Below are 24,057 nucleotides of genomic sequence, written 5' to 3'. Positions count from 1 at the left end.
TGCTTTACAAAGGGCAGCGCGACATGCCAATTAGATATCGTGTAGAATCATGTCGTCTCATCGTAATTGGAGCAGATGTATTAGCACAAGTGCAGTTTTACAACCTGCTACCCCACCCATAAACCAGATGTTCATGAGATAACCCCTCCCCTCATCTAACGCTGAGGTCATGGGGGTGACGGTAATTTGGATAATGGACGCTTGATGACCGTCGCTTCCGTAACTGTGTGAACGAGGGTCTGATTAGCCAATGAACGCCCTCGTTACAAGAGCTGATAGGAACAAAAGAAAGACTTCAATGCGACGTATTCTTAGAAGTGCGATTTTCCGACACCCACCTGCGGGGTTTAGAATTGATGAAAATCCCGAGCTAAAACACGTGGAAGTCGGTAAGTATAAATTGACAAGTTTAAAAACACCCAATCACCCAAGGGTATCCATCCATATTAGTTCCATATAGTTTGCGATTTAAACTCATATTTGGTCGGGCGGTATGATGATCTATGCCCATTGCTGACACATAGTAAAATACACTGCTCCTCTTCGATAGGTAATAACTATACCCACTTGGGATCTAGTTAGCGTATAGCATGACATGGTAAGAAGGTTGTCAACAAAGATCGTCAGGCCGATTTACTAGAAGTAGATGAGATAAAAGAACAAACATTAATGAAGTTTTGTTGTTAGAATTTCCGTGAATAAGTGTAAGTTGAACATGTAGGTACACTGTCTGACTTGATTTAACAATTCCTCAATGGCGTCAACAAAACTACGATTTATAACAGTGTCAGCTTATACTTAAAGTTTAGATTTACTTACCTGTTGTCCTGTAGCCGTACTGCACCTCCACCGCCGACAACATCGTCTCGGGGAGGACGAGAAAGAAAGCGGAAATCAAATGAAAAGTTTGCGCCATGGGACAAAAATGTTGCCAAATTCTTTTCATGCCGGCTTTCTTGATTTTTTTACAGAAAGCGTCCATGTTGGTGTTCAAGGCATGATCTCGGCCTAATTTAATCCCATCGTTACCGTAGTTCCCCACACGGACCCACGAGGTTATTACGAAGAAGGGTAGGACGAGAATTGACACGATGATCAAGGCAAGGTGAGCTGAGACCTCGCCCGGTCTTCCGTCCTGACCACCCGGCCACGCCCTCTCCGAAGCCTCGTTATAACGCCCGACGGCGGCATATATGGCATAACTTTGCACTCCTAAAACCAACAGGCAATAGATGATGGACCAGAAAGAATTCAAACTTGTACTGTGAGTTACGATTCCTGCCATTGTTGAACAATCAACACAATCCTGTTTGAAGAGTTAGGACACGCTGCTGGACACCTCTCCGTAGATTCCCATGGTATGAACCACTTGCACAAGGAACAGTTTCTCTTTCGTGGTGTTTCGTAATATCCCGAAATATCGTGTTTTAAACCGTCATTCACATTCCACAGTTATTCCGTAACGTTCCATATAACCCAGAACATTTTCAAAGTTTGGCGAATAACATCCTGTCATCCAACACGGACAAGAGTACACTTTCGACTTCCAACACACAATGTTTCTGCACCTATCCGATCCAGAAAATGTTTCTGTAAGCAATATCCTCAGAAGAACAATCTATCCGCGCTTCCGACATCCAGCCGAATGTGTCCATTCTCTGCCGGCGAACTGCACTGGCGATGAGCCACAGCCAGGTAGCGGTACTCCGCGTTGCAGTGGGAAACAGTACCGACGAAGCATGTAAACACGGCCCTCTCGGCTCAACAACAATCTTCCTGGCTTTTCCCTCTCACCACGTTCACCTAATAACAGCTTACACTGAACTTCACTTTCATGTAACGCTAACGCACAGTTTGAGAATTCTGTGGTTTTGAAACCGGAATGTCCTTGAAAACTTCCGATTCCAACCCACGTGCTGGTATCGTCTGTCACACGGCCCTTCACACGCACGCGCGGTGTATCTCCGCTGTGGCGGGAATGCGTAATTCGTCCTCCTATCCCCCGCCGCGTTCCCTGTTTAGCAAATAACTTGCCAACTTTTCACCCATTCTGGAGTTGCGTGTGTTACAGATGCATCGAAGACTACTGAAAAACAAAAGCAATGGAGTTACAGTTACAAAAGTGCTACGGGTTGCCTGTCGTCTGCTTCAACTGTTCTCGTCTGCCGTGTGTCTGGTGCACGTGTTGTCTTCTTTCTGCGGATGGGAATGTGAGCAATGCCAAGGCATCGTCAAGAATTTATCAACTGGATCTGTTTATGTGTGTGCCACATGGTCGGAAGATGTCATTAAGAAACCCAAAAGGCTTCTAAATAAAGTTTTCTGTGAAAAAAAGATAAATATGCGACGATTGAGAAACCATTGATCATAATTTACAGCCTTTACTGATTTGGACGATTACCGAGAAATGACGTTGATTACAAATGTCAACATCGGTATCGGTATACACTTTCAGTTCTCCAAAGAAAAGGCAAATGATGTGGAGTCTAAACATCAAAGAGATATATTGACTCTTGGCATCCTAAAACACGTTAACACTCCTCCAGCAACGGCGTGAAAACTCCGGCTAATTGAATTACTTCAGGGGAACTCACCACATAGAAATGTCATTTTGATTTTAGGAACACTTTTTCCTTAAACCTCATAACATATCGTAATAGATCGTACACCGGCTTAGTATCGATTAAGGAGTGTAATCAAAGGCCTTCGTTCTAATACATCATCAGCTGTTGATGCCAATTCGTGGCGAATTATCAAAATTACAGATATTGATATTGTTCAGAAAAACAACTAATCTCATTTCGGTCGGTTCAAATAATTTTCATTTTTCATGGTGACCGTCGTATCGTGATCGATGGCCAGTAATGTCTGACGGAGACTCCCTGAAGTGGAATTACTCACTGTGTTCCGCCCCGTTCATCTCAGGACTGACAAGCAAATTATCCTCTCACCTATCTGCAGACAAACTGTGTTGATACTGTCTTCGATTAGGGCCCTACAGTTCCTGCTAATTAGCCCCGATAATGTGTTGGATAACATCTTGTCACCGATGGCAACACGCTGGCCGTTTTGGTGGATTATGACGGGAGTGAATTCATGGTATGGGTCTATTGTTACAACCCATTTGCCCTGATTGAGAACTTACGTTGGTGCAGTGGCTGATTGATGATACCTAGTGACGTTGCAGAATCATACGACTATGAAAGTTTTCACGACACGTATTCATGTTCTGGGCTATCATATTCTAGTCATTCGCCCTGAACTGGCGTACACACACGATCTTGTCAAAATTTCTAGCATGGTGATGACGTCTTTGTACGACAGGATGGGGACGTTGTAGATATGTACGTCGTCGCGGAGGACACATTCTTGCAAGAACACTCACGGTTCCAATACGAACGTTGCTGCGATCATGTTACGTCTGCTAATAATTTCATCACCTGGAACGATGACGTCACACTGTAGACACAGCCTTGAAAGACATCCAAAGATGGCGCAACTGACGTCGGGTTTACTGGTACACAACAGTGTAGTGAGTGGTCGTCGTCGGGCCTTGTCGCCTACAGCAGTCTAGTTGTTAAGAATTATTAAGACAACACTGTCCCGTTCGTTGAAAGAGTGAAGAATGTCATTCATTTAGTCCGCATCTAATGCTTGAATACTTATGAGTGAGTATAGTTTTAAGCCGCTTTTAGTAATAGTACACGGGGGACACCAGCAATGGGCTTTGTACCCATGTTGGGAATCGAACCAGGCCTTTTGGCGTGACGAGCGAACGATTTAACCACGAGGCTGCCCAACCGCCCCAGAATATTTTTGTGGTTTATTAAACTACCTTAGTTAAAGCGTTCGCTCATCACAACGAAGACCCGAGTTCGATTCCTGCCTGCAAAGTGTGTAAACCCTCATTGATGACCTCACTACGATGTTGCTGCAGTGTTGCCAAACGCTTCAATCTCAACTCACTCAGTTGTGTCTTCGCAGTCATATAGCTGGAATATTGCTGTGTGCGTCGTAAAACAACAAAACCGTTATGTCTTCAAACATCACGTGACTATTATGATATTTAGTGCCCATATGTGCGCGCGTGCGGATGCGTTTGTGGATATATCATGACCAGGGCGTGGCAACTTTATTGTTTTAAGAAGAATGGTTGGAACCCGCCCCTTCCTGTAACGTGTCAAAACATCACTATCACATTAACACTACGTTTTCGTAGGGCTGGGTGCAGGCATCCGGTCCACTCACCCACAAAGAAGAAATCCGAGACCCCTTGGGACATAGAATCTGAAAACCCGTGACAATTCTGTGAAGATCCTGTGAATTAAGTACGCTCTCATTTTACATCACGTTGGTTTTCCGCCGACGTCATGATATCCCTGAAATTCTGACGTTGTGGTTGAAGTTGCGATAAACCACATCACTAACCCACAAGATTAGATTTATTGCAAAAAGCATTCCATACGGAACAGATGTAATTTTTAAATCACAATACATTATAATTCCTACATAATTTCACAGTTCCACAATTCCATTATCCCGCGAGCCGTCATGTAAAGGTATATCGATGCTAGAATACCAAAGATAACACCTTATCAAGGCAAATTCACGTTGTGCAATTAACTGAAAGAACACTTTCCATGTTTGACACTTAAATGTTTCAAAACAACTGCAACGCGCGCCCAGAGAGACTCACACACAAGACTTAAAGAAAACAACGGCACCTTCTCCGTGGCTTCCGGTGATGTCAACAAAACATTCTTCTGTAACGCGAGCCTCCATCTCGGGCCAGTCACTCTGACATGCGCAGCACCTACACCGGAAACCGATGCACGCTTGTTTATTTTTTTCGTTTTTATTAAAGACAAAGCCGGTGTGAATTTTCAAATTTGAATTTGTTGACATGGGTTTATATTACATTGCCAGCCTAGGAAACAAACAACCAGACGTGTCAAGACTTCAAATAGTTAAACAAACGGTAGGGTATACCAACGAGGAGGTATGCGGGCTTTTTTTTATTTTTGAAATTCTTAGCATAAATGAATACAACTTTTTTACAAAAGAGGTGGTTGCCCTGAGATAATCAGGACAACGTGTCTCAAACACCGGTGCCATGAGAGGCACGTGTAAATTGGAAAAAATGGTATTAACAAATGATAGCTGTTATGATTAATTTACAGTGTTAATGAAAGGTATCTAATTTTTAGATAAATAAATAGTGGAAATTTCAACACCTGCGGGAGTTGCATTGAATATCGAGTAAACTATTCAAGGAGTAGTGGTGTATACAATTTGGGACATTTAGAAGGAAGGTTATAATTGCCACGTACAATTATGTATCTGTTCTCAGAACGACATTTCTTCAACTTGGGCTGAAATAAATTATTGTATTGCAGAAATTAAATTAATGTCTCATACTATTCGGGATTATTTCTATTTCTTTGTGGATTATTAAACTTTCCATTTTACCACGATTTTCAAAACTTTTTCACACATCTTGTTTTAAATGTAGCGTTTCGGAATCAAACGGAAACGACCGAGGATGGTTGAGTGTCCCGCGGGAATGAATCACGGCTCTGAAGACTAAAGTCATGGCCGATTGTCTCGGATTTTGATACTGTCTCAAATCAATTACGCTGCTATGTCGCCACTACCGATGTCGTCGACTGATTACGTGTTGACGTTGTCTGCCGTCTATGTCGGCGTGCATCCCGACACGATCGCTGCAATCGGAGCCCCAGTCGCTGACGCTTTCAACATAGTTACAGAACAGAGCAATTTAACTCAGCGTCATTTCTGCAGAAAATTAAAGGCGCATTTACGCTTTGGAAAAGTTGTTCCATTTTGTTGCTTGAATTCTTTCGCGATAAATAAGTCAGCCTGGCTTTAAACTTGACATTGAAAGGTTTGACGAAGACTTGAGTCATAAATCACGAGACTCATTCGGCACCTCCTTTTTATTCCCGTAAACATCGAGTAGTGACGATTTGTTTCGGCATGACACGGGGGGTCCCGAATTCCGAAAAACGATTAAAAGAGAAATGTTTTGAAAATTGATATTTATGGCTGCCTTGGGGGTTGTTTGTGTTTCCACCGTGTGGAATAACCCATTTACAATCCTTTATCATAGGGCGAGCGTTTGATTTTGTTACATTGTGTGATTTTATTGTCGCGGAACTTCTTAATAATCCCCTGAAAACATGTAGAATTGTTTGACTGCTTGTGCTTGAAAACATGCTGAAATCTTTGACTGCTTATCGTGTCATAAATACCAGGTGTTTACGAAAAGTGTTTCAATTATACGTAAATACATTGATGTGTAGATCTTAAACGTGTATGTATTCTGGTTACATGACGTATGTTAAGAATCATTAAAGTTTCATTTTGCGATTTATCATAAAATATTCAGATAATATAAACCTCACATGATTCCAATTCAAATTAGCAAATAAATGTACATCCAAAGAACGATACGCCAAACATATTTAAATGTACTTACAGCTTTAAGTGTTCATCATTAACCCTCAGGTGACTGAAACTTTTTTTGTGATAAAAGACAACTTGCTTGAAGTGGGTAGAACCCAAGGACTACCCACGGTATATATGTAGCGATACTAAGCCGCGCGATGATCCTGAACCCATATGTTGTCAACAGGCGTCGAGGTAAGCACCGGCGTTCACACAATGAGCCCATTTCTGTTAAACAACGTATCACCCATGTATAATGCATTATCCCCAGTCAGAATAATACCAGGCATTCAGAAGTTGTGTTGTAGTTTCTGAAAGAACAAATCGATTTTTCCTTTTTTTCTCACCACCGAGCGTCTATAAGTTCACACACCACTGACTTCAATTGTTATGGACATGGATGGGAATGCCACAACGGTCTATAAAGATACATACATGAGTATCTTGTAGTATATGTATATTTGATGTTACACTTTGATTGCCGGGTTTCCCTCGAGAAACTGTCGTTTGATGATGTAGAGGTCCGAGTGGAGTTTCAAAGACGTCTCTATCCACTGGACCAAAGGACGTGAAGAAACATCCCGCATGACAATAACCCCTATACCCCATGTCTGGCCAGGTGTAGAAACATATGTGATACATTATATATACCCTGTGGTCGTGTGTGATAGTTAATCGGACACTTGTCAATACACTTGGGAGAAACTGAAGAGTCCAGATACCTCACGCTGGTATGCAGAAGAAGGAATGGAGTGAGTGTTGTTTTACGCCACATTTAGCGATATACAGGGTATCCATGTGAGCCTGTAGATACCCGGGCCAGGTAAACCATTGGTTGATAGCATGAGCAGCGCTCCACGCCGTCAGGGTATACATGGCGTATGACGACCAGCTCCCACTGTAACCACACGCTCACTAACCGGCTCATTAGTCAGTTAACGCCAAGTACTGGGGACATCTACCGCCGGAATCACCAAGGGGAAAGACAAAGAATCAGATTCAGTTTACTCTCAGAGAAACCGCCACCGGTGGTACATGGCAAAAGTGGAGACGGCCTCAATGCTAAGATATTGGTTATAGCCTGGCTGTCTTTATATGTTATTGTACCGCTCTCGGGTCAATGCTCTCGCTTTGTGCCATTTGGATGGCAATTTGTATCAGCCAAATTGATCTGCTATTATAAAGATATATACCCAACATCTCATGTAGGGGGTGAGATGAAATGGGGTTTAATGTTGTCTTCAAGATTATTGTATTAATATAGCGACGTGCGTGCCATGCGCGCGCACGTGTGTGTGTGTGTGTGTGTGTGTGTGTGTGTGTGTGTGTCTGACTGCTTGTACTAGTCCGGACTAATGCCGGTTTTATAGTGCTAGCTCACTGAGATACCATGCCACAGTTTAACATAGGTGAGGTGAGGTGAAATGGGGTTTAACGTCGCGTCCAAGATTATTGCACTTATATATATAGCGATGTGCATGCACGTGTGTGTGTGGCTGCCTGTACAAATCCGGACTGATGCCGATTTAAAGTGCTAGCACACTGTGATAGCATGCCGCAGTTTAACATGAATATCCCAACCAGACACAGTATACTGATTCCAAACTGAGCGGTCCTTGTTTTAGCCCCTTTATGCCGAGCGCCAGACAGGGTAATAACAAGTACCATCTTTTAACGTCTTTTGGTATGACGCGGCCTGGGATCTAAGCCGGGGCCTTCCGCTCTCCGGGTGGACGCTCTACCACAAGACCCAGGGGGCGGTCTTTTAACATAGGCACCTCAATCAGACACAGTATACTGACTCCGAGCTGACCAGGGTAACAACAAGTTCCTTCTTTTAACGTCTTTGATATGACGTGGCGGGGGCGGTCTAGGTGATGTTGGATCTGAGAGTGATGTGGGAATTAGCTGGCTGCACCCATTGATTGACTGATTGATTGATTAATTGATTGACGCCACATTCAGCAATATGCCAGCACTAATAACGCAGGGCTAGCTACATAATTCCAATTTATCTGACATGAGCCGAATCATCTTCCGCAAACATCACACACACTCATGGCGCTCTTGTACAAAATGGCCTTTCTGGTTGCAGCAGACGGCAATCAGTCGGCGTGTCTGTGATAAAAACATTCAGACAAATGCGTGCTGCGGATTTATGAATAACAGATGCAATTGGCTGTGCCGTACGTAAACTTGGTCAGTTGAATTGACGTTACGATTGCGTAACGATTACTGTTAACTGGTAATCTAACTGGAATGCGCATCTGCGTGGGTGCACCTATTTGCATGTATTTGTAGACAGGGGCTTAGTTTTGAAAGTGATGGCTCGCGTGCTAGCATGACACAAACTTGACTTTAAAGCGGGAGAAGAACAAAGGGAGGTTAATCCATTAGATTTGGATCCCATCCCGGATTTTAAAGAACAGAATCCCTTCAACAGTCTTGACTAGGATTGAAAGGAGTCATCCAGGCTTTGACGGAAAAGTATTCCAAGTATTTGAAAGTGTTGACTTCGATGATTTATTACACGCATTGCTCATTGAACACGAATGCACCAAGAGACAGAGATATGTGTGGTGTGGTCAGGGTATACTCGTCAGGACTGTGAAACACAGGATCAGTTTCAGTCGTGCGGGAGCGTGGGTTACCTGCTGGCACAGATCACCAAACTGAGCACATTGCCTACCACCAGACGGCCCATGCAGCTTACAGCGAGGCAGTGGTTGATATAGGATTTATACCACTGTGTTAGCTTTGTTGCTGATCACGTAGGAGATGAGTAGGACGGGTATACAGGTGTTATTGAATTATATATATATATCATGTGCAACGTTCTTGAAAGCAATACTAAAAGAAAGCAAGTTATTTAAATGTCGGAAAAATATGTATTTATAAAATGTTTTTAACTTTATCAATCCCGGTTTGTTTTTCGCTGGCCGCCGCGCTACAGGTGGAATATTGTTGCTGACTGTGAAAAACACTCACTCACTCACTCACTCACTCACTCACTCACTCACTCACTCACTCACTCACTCACTCACCCACCCACTCACTCACTCACTCACTCACTCGTGTATGAGAGATGATTATTTCGGACAATGTAGGTTCAAGGAAGGAAGACTCCTTGCCATACTAACACCCATCAGAACCTGATTGTTCAGCCACACTAAACCGGGCCTCCGTTCCATACAACGATCTAATAGCACTACAGTTGAGTGAGTGAGTAGATTATACCCGCTTTGTCCACTCTCCCAGCAATACCACGGTGGGGAACATCACGAATGGGTTTCACACATGTGGGGAATCGAACCCGGCCTTCTTCATGACGGACGAACTCTTTAAGCACTAGTTCACCCCGACCCTCATCGTTACAAATATCGTAGATAAAACACAGTATAGATATAGAATTACCTGGAGGCCACGGCGGCCGCAAGGTGTCACACCGTTTCATTTCGGTGCAAACCTCGACAATGCTGCCATTTCTAGAAACAGCAGTCATGTGGTTAAAAGCTTCACCTTACTAAACTACCTTTGACCTTACGTTATTTTCAAAACTGAAGGTCACAGAGACCCCGTGCCTTGATGAATTACCTGCCACGGCGCCACGCGCACAAGCCCGAACTGTCAAAGTATGGTGTAACTTTACATATCCCCCGCGCAACGTATCCATACAGTAAGGATAAAGCTTGACAGGATGATCACATCTCTGAATCCAAACAGACAGGTTCGGACTGGCGTAATTCTCCCCCGACGCTCGAACGTCTTGAGAACTTAGGAAAATTGTTTTCCCTGGGATTACTTGAAGAAAAGAAGAGGTGAGGCCCCCTGTTCTCCGGCAGATCGTGTGGCAAATAATTATAGGCGGGCAGATTACGGGTACAAATGACACTTGGAACTATTTTAGGCGGAAGAATATCCGGAGTGAGTGATTAGTGAAAGGTAACGCATACCGTGGCTTATTAACACGGTGCACAGCGAACAGTTGGGAGACTTGTCCATGTGTTAAAATGAGTCCATGTGTTCAAAGTCGGTTAAGACAGATTACGTTGCGTTACAGAACACACGTAGTTCGTACACTTCCGGGATGTTCTGACAACCGTACATGTACACGTATATTTGTGTTGATTTTTACACAAAGGCGGTAACTTAATATCTGAGCTATGGATGGTGTATTTTTAGTAGGAACATGCATCTTGGTATGCCCGAACTTAAACCATTCTTTGGTTCACTTTACATCATGTCATGAGCGCCAGCCATGAGCTACATGAAGAAGTTGATTGTATGATACGTGATTACATAACACATTCCAGAATACAACCATATTAGAAGTGTTCTCCCTGGACTATTATGATAAGCATTAGTTATTATGATAACGTTTTCACTGAGAATACTATCCTCGACGGGCGACATGTATCGCCCGTACAAAAATCAAGACCGCTTATACTGGGCACCTGTCTACCAATAGAGCTGAATGCGCGTTCCAACAATGCAACCAGTGTTTACAATATCACTGCGGGGAGCTAACAGCTCAAGATTTAGACAGGAACCGCCTCTTCATAAAACATTGAAAGGCAATACTCCATTGCCATTTACTCTCAAGGACATTATATGCAAATGAGAATAAAGTACAACCGATGGCTGAACCATAAGAACGAATAAACGGCTGCCAGTGGTAGATTTGTGTCATAATGTGGTTCGCGGTGATAAAGTTTGTGATATGTATGTATATGTTTGTGTAAATCGGGAATGACGGGGGCTCAGCGCCCGAACCCGTGTTGTAAACTTCATCAAAGTACTTGAGCAGAAAGTGTGTGAGTGTGTGTTAGGGATTGGGGGGTGGGGGTGGGGGAAACTAACTGGTTAAAGCGCTTGCCTGTCAGCAGGTTCAAGTCCCCACTATACTGTTGTAATTGCAGGCGCTGACAAATGATATCTCTGGAAACACCCGAGATACAAACCCAGTGCGTGCTGATCATGGGAGGAAAGGGAAGCAACTGAGTAATTACAAAAACGCTTGGGTTGGGCGCAAATCAGCCTTCCTATGGCCCGAGTTCGCCCTTAAAAGTCACTACTGCTACTACTACTACTACTACTGCTGCTACTACTACTGCTTCTACTTCTACTACTACTACTACTACTACTACTGCTGCTGCTGCTACCACTGCTACTGTTACTACTACTACTACCAACGCCACTACCAATGCTACTGCCACTACTTCTTCTTCTTCTTCTACTACTACTACTACTACTACTGCTACTACCACTACCACTACTACTACTACCACTACTACTACTACTACGACTACTACTACCACTACTACTGTATTGGTTAGTTGAACGGTAAATCTGCTTCAACTACCGCCAGGCCTTAATACTCCTCCCCAAAGCTGACCCTGAAGGCATCCTGGATAAACCGGACGCCTCCAAACACATCCTATACTGAGTCCGTCAATAATTATTTGGCATTTTGACATTATTTTGTCTAGCATAAAGCTGTAGAGAAGAGAGGGTAACAATGCTCACATTAAGGCGTGAAGTTTGTCGATTCCATGCCGGGATGACAAATGCGGTAATGAACTTCCACACGAACATATTTCCCTCCTTCCTGACACCCCCTCCCCACCCCACCACACCCATCCCTGCAGCGATCGGTATCTATGAAAGATCTATATGTTCCAAACAGCGAATTTATTCTCATAATTGGATTATTGATCAGAAAAGCACTCTGTGGGCGCATCTTCACCAAGGAACGACTTCAGTCGACCATCTCTAAACATAACCATTAACGAAAGTCCCGTCTCTGTCAGTTCAAATTGATTACATATCGTTTTAGAACACGTGTAGTCCGGCAAAGGAAATGTTCGTACATTTCCGGGTTGTTTCGTCAACACATGAAAGATCCCATGAGAGTGTTCCGATTGAGATGAAGGTCGATTGTCTAAACGTAATCTGAACAAACATGGCCAAGCAAGATATCACAGGCACATTGTCCCCTTATCCAACACATGTCCAACAGCACTTCAGAAATCCAATTGGCCATCTATTGATTCCAGGCGCCTCATTCCACGGCGTTCTGGTCGCACGTTAAACACGTGCAAACATTGACCTTGGGTAGCCGACCTTCTCTGTTGCCAGGAGACCAGACACGTGGAAGATTAAGAGGTAAAACTATAAACTTAACCGAATATACAAAGCCAAAAAGCCGTGCAGAGAATCCCGACTGTAAACAACGATGTTTACTTTTAGGGTCATAGGTTTCCGAGAGCACGATCAGCTTCTGAGCGTCGTGTGCTTCGTTTGTCGGTATCATCCGCGTGAATTACCGGGATGTGTATCTCGGTTGTAACGTTAGACGCTCGATTAATCCATACGTCAACTGGACTAGGACATCAAAATAAGCGACAAGTAATGGACTCTAGAGAATTTGAAGGCCGTCTTGATTATGAAAGTAAAGAAGTGTTCGATTCCGTCAAGTGTAATGTATTATTTTGATTGTGGAGAAATAGGCTTATATACACCGCCGAGTGTAGAGATAATACGCGCTATGTTGACGGACAAGGAGTAATGCAGAATATCTTTTGACCAAACATGACTTGAAAATAATATTGTACAATGGTTTATACACTAGTGTTTTTAGTCCTGCACCATGACTGTGGAATTTATATTTTTTAGGTATCTCTTTTTACTAAAAGCCTAGGCAACTCTAGATCAAACTAGCCAAGTCTAGTTTGCTTGATTCCACAGAAGAGGTAAGGTTCTTTCGAACAATTTAAAAAGATTAAAAAATAAAGACACGTTTTTATTGACTAAGTGTTAGTCTAGAGTGTTCTGTAAGGCAGTCGAAAGTACATTGACATTCCGTGTGGGATGCAGTTTGAAAGGTGAGCGAGTGAATTTTGGCTTACATCCAATTAGCAGTATTGTAGTTTGTGTCAATCAACCAGCCATGTGGATGAAAACATGAGCAGCGATCTCCACCATGGGTCACGATGACATGCTGCCTGCCAAGTCACGGAGACTGACCAACGGCGAGGCAGGGGCGGTGGGGTAGCCTAGTGGTTAAAGTGTTCGGTCGTCACGCCGAAGACCCTGGTTCGATTCCCCACATGGATAAAATATGCGGAGCCCATTTCGGGTGTCCTCGGCCGTGATATTGCTGGAATGTTGCTTATAGCGGCGTGAAACAATACTCACTCACTAAGGCGAGGCGAGGTGGAATGGGGTAGAATGTCGTGTTCAAGGGTTCTTCACTATATATAGCGACGTTCCATAGCGACGAACACAGGACTCCGAGGCGACCAGTTGTTTTATCCCCTTAATGCCGAGCGCCAGGCAGGGTAACAACAAGCACCATTTAGCGTCTTTTGATATGACGCGTCTGGGGATCGAACCACTACCATTCGCTCTCCGGGCACACGCTCTATGCACTGGAGGTTACAGCTTTTGTGACATCATCGTGAAGGGATATAATGATGACAAACCCAAGATCAGGATGGATCGGGCGCTCATCATTATCGGATCCTTGCACGACAAGGGATACAACTCTGTATAGTGAATTGTTAAGCCCCCAGCCCCCATAAATAATTTTAAAAACTACAGAGTTAAAAAGTTAAATCCGATGTCAATATCAGCAATATGGAAATATATCAATGGAGATATAATAATCTTTCAAACTTGTTACATTATTATAAACTTGATGATATCAACCCACGAAAGGGTTAGATCACAGGTCATAAATATTGGCAATTATGTTTGTTTTTTGTTGAACCTCAAGCCGTAATTTCAAACGGGCTACCATGTTAACCATTATGAAATCTTCTAACTAGATCAAGACTTTATCCAAAGCCACAATTAAAAGAGTTGACAAGTGTACAGGACCGTTTCAAACCACTGATGAGATCACCCATGCAAAGATTCAACCTAACAGACTCATTTTGAAAGTGTAAAACGTCTATGTCGAACAGCCGAGCAAACAAGGAGCGTCTGTGCACGTGAGCGTCACGAGAACACGTTAAATCAGTTGGAAAATTGAACAAGGAATGTACAAGAACTGTTCTACTCAGTGATGGGAGATCCATAATGGTTGAATCTTTTAGTGTGATTAACGGTGATTTTCCTAACGCCCGTTCTGCACTACGGTAATGGTCCATATGGAAAGTGGTACGCCCGCCGCGCTATACCTGCCACCTCGATAAAGGCGATAAAAACATTTAGAAGGATGAGGCATGCATTCTTGTGCTTTCTTCATCTGCCTCCAGTATTTCCACAATGTATCTCCACCGAGATCCCCTCAAAACGTGACAGCGATAATCGAAGTCCATCTTAATGCATGCGCATTCAAATATTTCATCATGCTATCGTCCAATGGAATGTGACAAGACGCCAATCACTCCAATAAAGCACATTAAGTGAATGCACGTGCACTCTGTGCCTGGAGCCAAGGGAGAACCGGCAACGTATTTTTAGAGCCAATCAAATCACCTCGTTCACATTTTCAACCAATCCGGATTGAGAATGTACAAAATGATACATATGTCATTGATAAGTCAACATTTGCCTTTGGCGTCCGTCTCGGAAACAATACAATGAAAATAAAAATGGTAAGTGGAAGTGCAAAGACAATGTTAGTGTGGCGTTTATCAATGGGGGTATCTCTCCTCGGGAGACGCTGCTCGTCATAAAGGGGGTTGGTCACAGGGGGAGCGGGGCGCAGTCAGTTATCTGATATACTGATCTCCTTATTATATGGACGTTGGTCAGTTAAGGTCAGTGGGTGTGTATATACATTGTATTTAGTTTCGTTTCGGGGGTGATATTCTTCTTGCTATTTGTGAAAATAAACATGGGCGACTTGATCCGCCTGTAGCAGGAACACGGTTGGGAGGAAATGGTACGGCGAGGTACCAATTGGTTACCATTTATCTGACATACGAAAAGATAACATTAGACACACTAGACATTATTTACCTCTCCCTTGAACTAAAGGTTATGGGGAATGTGGCTTTAATGGACTGCATCACGCCTATATCATAGTGATAGTGTATATATAGTGTCGTCAGTAACAAGTTCAGGATGTCGTATAAATATCCAGATAGGGTTGGAGTGTGAACATCTCATTACATTTTGTTTGGTAATTTGTTAAAAAACAATCCTTGTAATATTGTTGTTTGTATAGGGCTGATAACATCTAACCCGAGGCTATACAATTTTAGAAGGGAATGTTTTGTTTGTTTGTTTGTTGTTTAACGCCGCACTCAGTAATATTCCAGCCATATGACGGCGGTATTTAAACAATCGAGTCTGGGCCAGACAACCCAGTGACTGACATCATGAACATGGATCCAAGCAATTGGGATACGATGACATGCATCTACCAAGTCAGCGAGCCTGACCACCCGATCCCGTCAGTAGCCTCTTACGACAAGTACAGTCGCCTCTTACAGCAAGCGACGGTTGCTGAAGATCTATGCTACCCCGGATCTTCACGGGCAGGTTCGGTTGTCGCGTCCTTCTACTGTGCATTAAGTGCATTGGATGAGTGAGTGAGTGGGTTTAACGCCGCTTTGAAAAGCATTTCCGTCATCTCAGCGAACAGCTTCACGGGGGACAGAGCAAGTGATGCAGGTCTCAGACGTACACCCCTTCGGTGTAATCTCCCAGCAAAGGCATGGTGCTGACAAACCTACAATGTCATCAGCGGGAATCAGGGGACGCAACTCTGCACAGCATTTCCTCAGATATGTAATCTTACGACACTGTCATGGTATAAATAGGGTATTCACTGGCACGTTGGATTGCTAAACTTGCTGCGACTGCCCCGTTTGCCCAGCCCCATTGTAAGGATTATACATTATTGTATTTTTTGACGCCACCAGCAATATTCGAGTCTGGAGCAGACAATCCAGTGATTGACATCTTGAGCAGCGATAGATTACATGCAATGAACCAAGTCACTGAGCCAGACCACCCGATCCATTTAGTCGCCCTTTAAGACAAGCATGGGGCGCTGCTTGGAATATATATTCTTACCCTGAATCCCCACGGCAACAAGAGAGACGTGTTGCTTGATCCACCTGTGTAATGTAGATATACAGATACACTTTCTGCCCTATTTCGGCGCCTTATGATGTTATTGAAATAATTATGTTCGTAAATTACCTTACTCACTCTATACAAAATCCATTAACAAAGAACAGTGCTTGAACCATTGTCGGTATTGCCGTTATTCAAAACGTGAAGATAATTGACGACGGTCTTCAATGACGTGTATGCGCTTGCAGGCAACACACAACACAACCATTTGGAGACCTGAACACGGTCTTGAGCGGGGCACTAACCACAGGCCCAACGCCCACCAGGAACACATTGAGAAAGAATCCAAGTGATGGAATTCTCCGTGTCAGCATTTGGCAGCTGGCTGGTGGAGCAATGCTGAGATTAATCGGACAAATTACCCAAGACCAGGCACCGTTAGATGGGCTTCTATTGACTACGGAAGTGATCGCGTGATGTGACGTCGATCATTGTAACTGATGGAACCCGGATGTTGTTGTACAAGTGATATCACTTAGACTTCCACTGCAAAGTGATGGACAACACACACAGAGAGAGAGAGAGAGAGAGAGAGAGAGAGAGAGAGAGAGAGAGAGAGAGAGAGAGAGCTGTTTTGTCGCCCAGACGCACGGCAAATTAGAGGAGAAATTTATTTTTAAATGTTGATTGTTTTGGAGTTATATTTTTGTCAGGAGAGGGGTGCTGTGGTGTGGAATTCGAGAATACACATACACTATAACAAGGGTATGTGAGTGAACTGGTTCTTTGCCACGTGAACAGCGTTTTCGCGTTATATATGTGGAATGAAAAATGCAGGTGGCCACTGGATCCGTATACATTAATTGGGACCGCCTACATTAGCTTGGACCGCCCATATTAGCTGGGACTGCCTAAATTTGATACGACCGCCTCCTGTAGCTGGCACCGCCTATATTAGTCTGAACTGCCTACATCAGTTGGGACCGCGCCTACATTAATTGGGACCGCCTACATTAGCTTGGGCCGCCCATATAAGCTGGGACCACCTATATTTGATACGACCGCCCCCTGTAGCTAACCTACATTAGTTGGAACCGCCTACATTAGTTGGAACCGCGCCTACATTAGTTGGAACCGCGCCTACATTAGTTGGGACAACCTACATTAGTTGGAACCGCCTACATTAGTTGGAACCGCGCCTACATTAGTTGGGACCGCCTACATTAGTTGGGACAACCTACATTAGTTGGAACCGCCTACATCAGTTGGAACCGCGCCTACATTAGTTGGAACCGCGCCTACATTAGTTGGGACAACCTACATTAGTTGGAACCGCCTACATTAGTTGGAACCGCGCCTACATTAGTTGGGACCGCCTACATCACCTGGGACCGCGACCGCCTACATTAGTTCGCTGTAACTGAAAGTCGACATACACCTGAGACATAACGTTAGACACCTGAGACATAACGTTAGACACCTGAGAAATAACGTTAGACACCTGAGACATAACGTTAGACATCACCACTGGGATCAGAAAGGGTCTCGCCATAACCGGATGTTCGCTATATCCGACTTTGATGTATCGGGAGTTTATTGTAATAAGTAATAACATTTCACTTCGTTTATAAAATCGGTGTTAGCAAAACAAATACGAAAACGGTTCACTGAAGAGAATATCAAGATATGAATCCTAAAAGCATAATACTAGTATTACTATTATACACCAAGGGATACCTGTCACCGGTTAATGGAGCTGTATTAATTCTTGAGATATAAGGGAATCCACATAAGAAAAGGTTTTGAAAAGAGGCTGTATGGTCAATAATAGGCATTATCTAAAATATGCTTGATTTCAAACGATTATTTCAAAGTTCTTGATACTTGTCACCCCCACTTCCGTAAAGGTCGAACGGTACAGATACATCAGCCATGACCTTTATGAAAATTCCAGTAAAAATATCTAAAAATTGAGTCAATTGTTCAATATACTACTTTCCTGAAGGAGGTTGTGTACCCACTGGCCGTGCCGCCCCTTTGAGGGCTAATACATGACTGTTACTTTCAGATGGACAATGCAGAGAACAGGACGGATTACTCGGAACCCACTCAAGGATGTGAAGGAATGGTCAAGCAGCAATTGGTCAGTATTGGTCAGTGTCGAGTGGACATTGAATACTCCAGCTTTGATGTTATCACCTGTCAATATCTTTGGTCAGTGAGATGAAAAGGGACAGGGCCCCATCGAAAGCCAATCACAGGGAGCCAATTTGATTGTCCTAAAAGCTCTCAATCGACGTTCGGGCCCAAGTCTGAGTAGAATCATTCAATTCATTGTCCGACTCTTAATATCATTTGACCGAGTGTGGTAGGTCTAATTGTCCGTTTAATTAATTCGTATTCCGGATCTGTTTTGACATGCATGGCAAGGACATGGCCGCCGTGACCTTTGACACGCAGCACGTGCAGTGATCGTCTGCTCACTTTCTGCTTGAGAAGGGGCTTACGGTCTGGATCTACTCAACAGGAACGATTGATCATTTGAACTTTTGATGGAATGTGACGCAGAGCGGGAACGTGGACGCCCTCATCACAAACTACAGCGAGATGGAGCTGGTTCACAGCTGGGTGGAACTATGAACCACACAAAACCAACTTGAAGGAATCGTCAATATCAGTTTGGTAAATGAAACTACACAAATTCCACAATTAACTGTTGTTGAATGAAACATAGTTTCTGTGACCGATATCCATCCTAATCAGTGAGTGTGTGGCATTTTGTGCCGCTTTTAACCCATCCAGCAACATCACGGCGAAGGACAGAACTTGCTTCATGCATGATCACCATGTGGGGAATCGAACCCGGTCCTAGTTTTAGATGCAAAACTTAAAGCCCATCGATCCACGCAATTTGGATAGATGACATCCATCAACCAAGTCAGCGAGCCTGACCACCCCATCCCGACAAGCATAGTCGCTTTTTACGGCAAGCATGGGTTGCTGAAGACCTATTCTACCCCTGATCTTCACGGGTCTCGTAAATTTAGGGTTCAGGTAAGGGTCAAAGTTTCACAGAAGTCAGCGTCTATTCTGTCTTTTTTGTGTTTCAAAGAAGCAGCTTTCAACAGAGCACATATCTTGAAGATGCTGTCTCTTCTGCTGTTTGTCTAAACGCTTCCATTTGAAACAGTCAGAGATTCGCGACAACGCCTAAAAAGGTTAAATAGCCAATAAATGTCGTCACATGGGAAAATACCACAAGAAACATTTCAACACATGTCCAATCCGCCAGGGACGTCCTTTAACTGACAATCGCCAGCCGTTATTAAATCCGAACTGATTTCTCAAACTATGATTGGAAATTCCTGACTATTACATAACGAGGCTATTCTGGCGAGTGTCAATTCTGGTTTAGTAAGCGCGAGCTCGAGCAGACGTCATTAGGGCGTGAAAATTACATCCGGCGCACGCGGCACGCAAGACCCGGATTCGATCATGTTTGGCACCCCCTGGTGGGGAGATGACACACGGCCTGACGCTGCGAGTCAAAAGGTTACGACCTCTGCTTCTGATTGGCCGAGACGGTAATAACCCCGCACACACTGACATGGTTGAGGAACGGCAGAAATTGTCTTCCATTAAAAATTAGCCACCCCCTGTGCTGAAATTGTCCTTCTCATGTCCAGCAGCGCACGTCTGTCTGTACTAACACTGGGGACAAGCGGGTATACGGACCCTTCACATTCCATCACTTTCTTTATCGATATAAGAATAAGAAAGTGTATACTATAAACCTATAATTACACACGGGACAAGAAGCGTGATGAATGGACTCATGTTTGATCTAATTCGAAGGTCTACACTCTCTGTCTGTCTGTCTGTCTCTGTCTCTCTCTCTCTTTCTGTCTGTCTCTCTCTCTCTCTTTCTGTCTCTCTCTCTCTCTCTTTCTGTCTGTCTCTCTCTCTCTTTCTGTCTGTCTCTCTCTCTTTCTGTCTCTCTCTCTCTTTCTGTCTGTCTCTCTCTCTCTTTCTTTCTGTCTGTCTCTCTCTCTTTCTGTCTCTCTCTCTCTTTCTGTCTGTCTTTCTCTCTCTCTTTCTGTCTGTCTGTCTCTCTCTCTCTCTCTTTCTGTCTGTCTGTCTGTCTGTCTCTCTCTCTCCTCCAGCTTCACTACCGTCAATGTCTGTTACCTCTCTGGCATGCACGAGTACCATTACCCGCCACTCTCCGAGCCTCTCAACTCCACCACAACCAACACTCTGTTGATTCGTCCCGACGTCGGGTAAAGCAAGCATGTCAAAGTTTCATTCTGTTTGACGATGTCACGCACACTCCATGTCAGACGATCAACTGATGCCTTTTGATTTCCAGCAGACGTCAACGTCTTTTTACGCCGACATTAAACAGTGCTGTTGTTTTATTTTGCTGTGTTTGCCAATCATAATCTTTTGTCACAATGGTTACGACACACTGCTTGAGTCTGGAGTAAGGTATTCCAAGCATCTATTCCTTTCTCCGCTTGTCCTCAAAAACGTTATAAATACTGTTCGTTTAAAACATTCGACTTTTTCTCAGGCTGGCACACAGGAAACTGTAGGCGAAGAGGCTCGCCCTGTCTTGACGCCCTACATATCGGAATGTGCAACATCCCAAATTAAATGAATTTTTTTTCATTCAAATTCGACAAATACTCTCCAACTTCTTGTTATGTTCACCGCCATGCTGACACCGTCTTGCACTGCTGTCTGGATTCTCGTCTGCCGCCATATTGCCAAGGTCGAAAATCAACCAATCAAAATGCAGTATTGTTTTCGGATGTTTCCGCTGACCAAATTCGTAATGTTTGAGCACGAGCCTGGATAACAATGAACAACTAAGCCCTTTATCTTCCTCTGATAACGTTACAATTTCGTTTTGTTTCTTTTTTATCGGGATGCTCCTCTGTTTTGTTAGCAAAGCGACGACAGTGTTTCCACCGACAATAGTCTATTGTCCTTAATGGCCGGCATTCTTTGTAAATGAGGCAGCGTAAGCTTCGACAAACATGGCGTACGCTCTCCAGTCCCCGAGTAAGGCTGACTTACAGACATAGCAACATGACTGTATCTGTGTGTGAAACGCGCAGCCGACTGTCTTCATATATCCTATAGATTATGACAGACAGAACTCAGTCTGTGGTGGATCCAAAACGTAAAAGGACAACAATGCTGAACTATCGAGCCCGTGAACTCAGTAACTCTTTGCCGTCACAATCACATGTGTTTCTCTTTAAGACCGTAAGCATGAGCACACAAAGCTGGGGACGATGGGGGCATTCGATGCCTGGACGCTAGGTCACACGATGGACATTTTGGTCACGGTGATCTCGCCGGGTCAAGGGAGACACAGATTTTGGTCCGTTATTGAAAAATATTGTTGTAAAGTTATCCATATATCAATATTTAAGAAGGATTTTCTTTCTGCACGAGAAGAGATTTTTATTCAACTTTGATCGAAAAAGGACACTGCTGACACCCAACAGATTTGTATAAAAATGGAAATATTACATGCCACAATGAAATGCTATAAGTTAATGTTGTATTCGAAATATAAGAAGACATGCAAGGCTTATCAAACATTCCGAGTAAATCTGCAATGTACTCTACATACACACACGCACGCACGCACGCACGCACGCACGCACGGTTTGTCCTTGGTTCCAATGTAATGTGACATGCTTCATAGAAGGAGATCACGCCTACACGTACAACTAACGACACGGAGCATGCTATCCTAGACTAGCTCACTAGAACTGAGTGAGTGTTTATTGTGTTACACAGCTTTTAGCTATATTCCTTCAATGTTACGGCGGGGGACACCAGAAATTGGCTTCACACATTGTAACTACGTGGGAAATCGAACCTGGGTCTTAGGCGTGACGAGCGAACGCTTTAACCACTAGGCTACCCCACCGCCCTCATTTCAAATGTGCACAACTTCGTGGAATATAATAGGATCAGAAGTTATACAATTTCATAAACTTTCATCTTCACAAACCCAGTAGTTTCAGATGAGTTGTCGAAAATACAGTTATAGTAGAGTTGAGGGGGTACATTAATCTAAGCAGGCTCCACCCTGAACACGCAGACATGAAACTGTGTAAAAAGGCACATATATTTACATGAATAATTATTGAAGTGGAAGATAAAAATAACATTTTTAAATTAGATCTTGTGGCGGCCATGTTGAAAATCGGGTTCAAATATTCCGTTGTTACACTGACTCTATGTTATATGCTGTGTGCAGTGGAGCAGGGTTTTAGATATACTATCGAATCATCCATGCAGTCAACATGGGGCTACTAACGGACGCCGTAGACTCCCTGGCACACGATCACGCGAATCTTCGCTGCAGGGAGCTGGAACCAATCTCATGGACACGAAGTGTCAACAAGCAAGGGCGTTTCTTAAACACGGAACACTTTCATTGAAACAAATTGAACAACCCTACAAAAAAAGAAATGTCGATTCACAAAAAAGCAATTGAAAATGGTAAATTGAATCGGGAGTGAAATGACTCCGCAACGCCTACACCGACGACACATGCACCACCAGGTTGTAACAACATCGGTGGAAGGGGGAAGGTTTCGATCAGGTTAATTATCAGAAATCACGCCATAGTTGCCCAGTTTGGTGCCGGGCGTTCATCAGACTGGCTCCCTGTGTAGGTCGCGCTGGCGCTTCAGCGTACCTCGGGAACCAGGCTGGGCATTCATATACAGTAGTGTGAGGGGCGTTCGGGTAGCCCAGTGGTTAAAGCGTTCGCACGTCACGCCGAAGACCCGGGTTCGATTCCCGACATGGGTACAATGTGTGAAACCCATTTCTGGTGTTTGCTGGAATATTGCTTAAAGCGGAGTAAAACCTCACTCATTTACTCACTATACAGTAGTGTGAAGTTATCGGACTTTCCCTACTGCAACATGACTGTTTGTTGTTTGACGCCGCAATATTCCAGCTATATATGTAGCGGTTTGTAAATAATCGCGTCTGGAACAGACAATCCAATAATTGACATCATGAGCACAATTGGGACGAGGAAACAACCTAGTCAGCAAGCCTGACCACCCGATCCATTTAGTCGCCTCTTCCAACAAGCATAGGTTGTAGGGGACCTTTATTCTTACCATGAATCTCCATGGGGACGAGGGTTATACATGAATTTAAAAGTACAGATACACTAACGCCGCAGTATTCCAACTGTAGGAGAGCGTTACAACACATAATACCTGCTTCCATTTACCACACGTCCTCGGCTGTCCCCATCTTATCCATGCTCATGGATTAAACCAAGTGGTAAACGTCTAAGACCTGCTACAACGAAATGTCCTTCCACAAATCACGGCGTGGTCTAACTTAACTACTGATCAATGCGGCGGTAAACACACCACACTCCCTACTGCCACTGCTACAACTTGATCACTAAAACATGCCGCTGTACTTGGAGGGGTGTTATATAAATGTAGAGTATGTGACAACAAAGAAAGTGTAATCATGCTGTCAAAGTTACGACCGCTA

The 24,057-nt window shown here is 43.8% G+C and overlaps 1 protein-coding gene across 1 annotated transcript in view; it reads right to left on the bottom strand.

Annotated features, from left to right (window-relative positions):
- The window catches only part of LOC124113423, a 158,781-nt gene that overhangs the window by 118,921 nt on the left and 15,803 nt on the right, over positions 1 to 24,057 (bottom strand). Inside the window, exon 2 of the mRNA XM_046473768.2 lies at positions 820 to 2,086. Coding sequence (XP_046329724.1) covers positions 820 to 1,285 — 466 coding nt within the window. The 5' untranslated portion in view covers positions 1,286 to 2,086. The remainder of the gene's footprint in view (positions 1 to 819; positions 2,087 to 24,057) is intronic.

The sequence above is a fragment of the Haliotis rufescens genome, unplaced genomic scaffold (assembly GCF_023055435.1).
Source record: "Haliotis rufescens isolate VD_foot unplaced genomic scaffold, xgHalRufe1.0.p SCAF_27, whole genome shotgun sequence".
Classification (NCBI taxonomy): Eukaryota; Metazoa; Mollusca; class Gastropoda; order Lepetellida; family Haliotidae; genus Haliotis; species Haliotis rufescens.
Note: the sequence above shows the minus strand (reverse complement) of the source record. Positions and strands in the feature narration are given on the sequence as shown.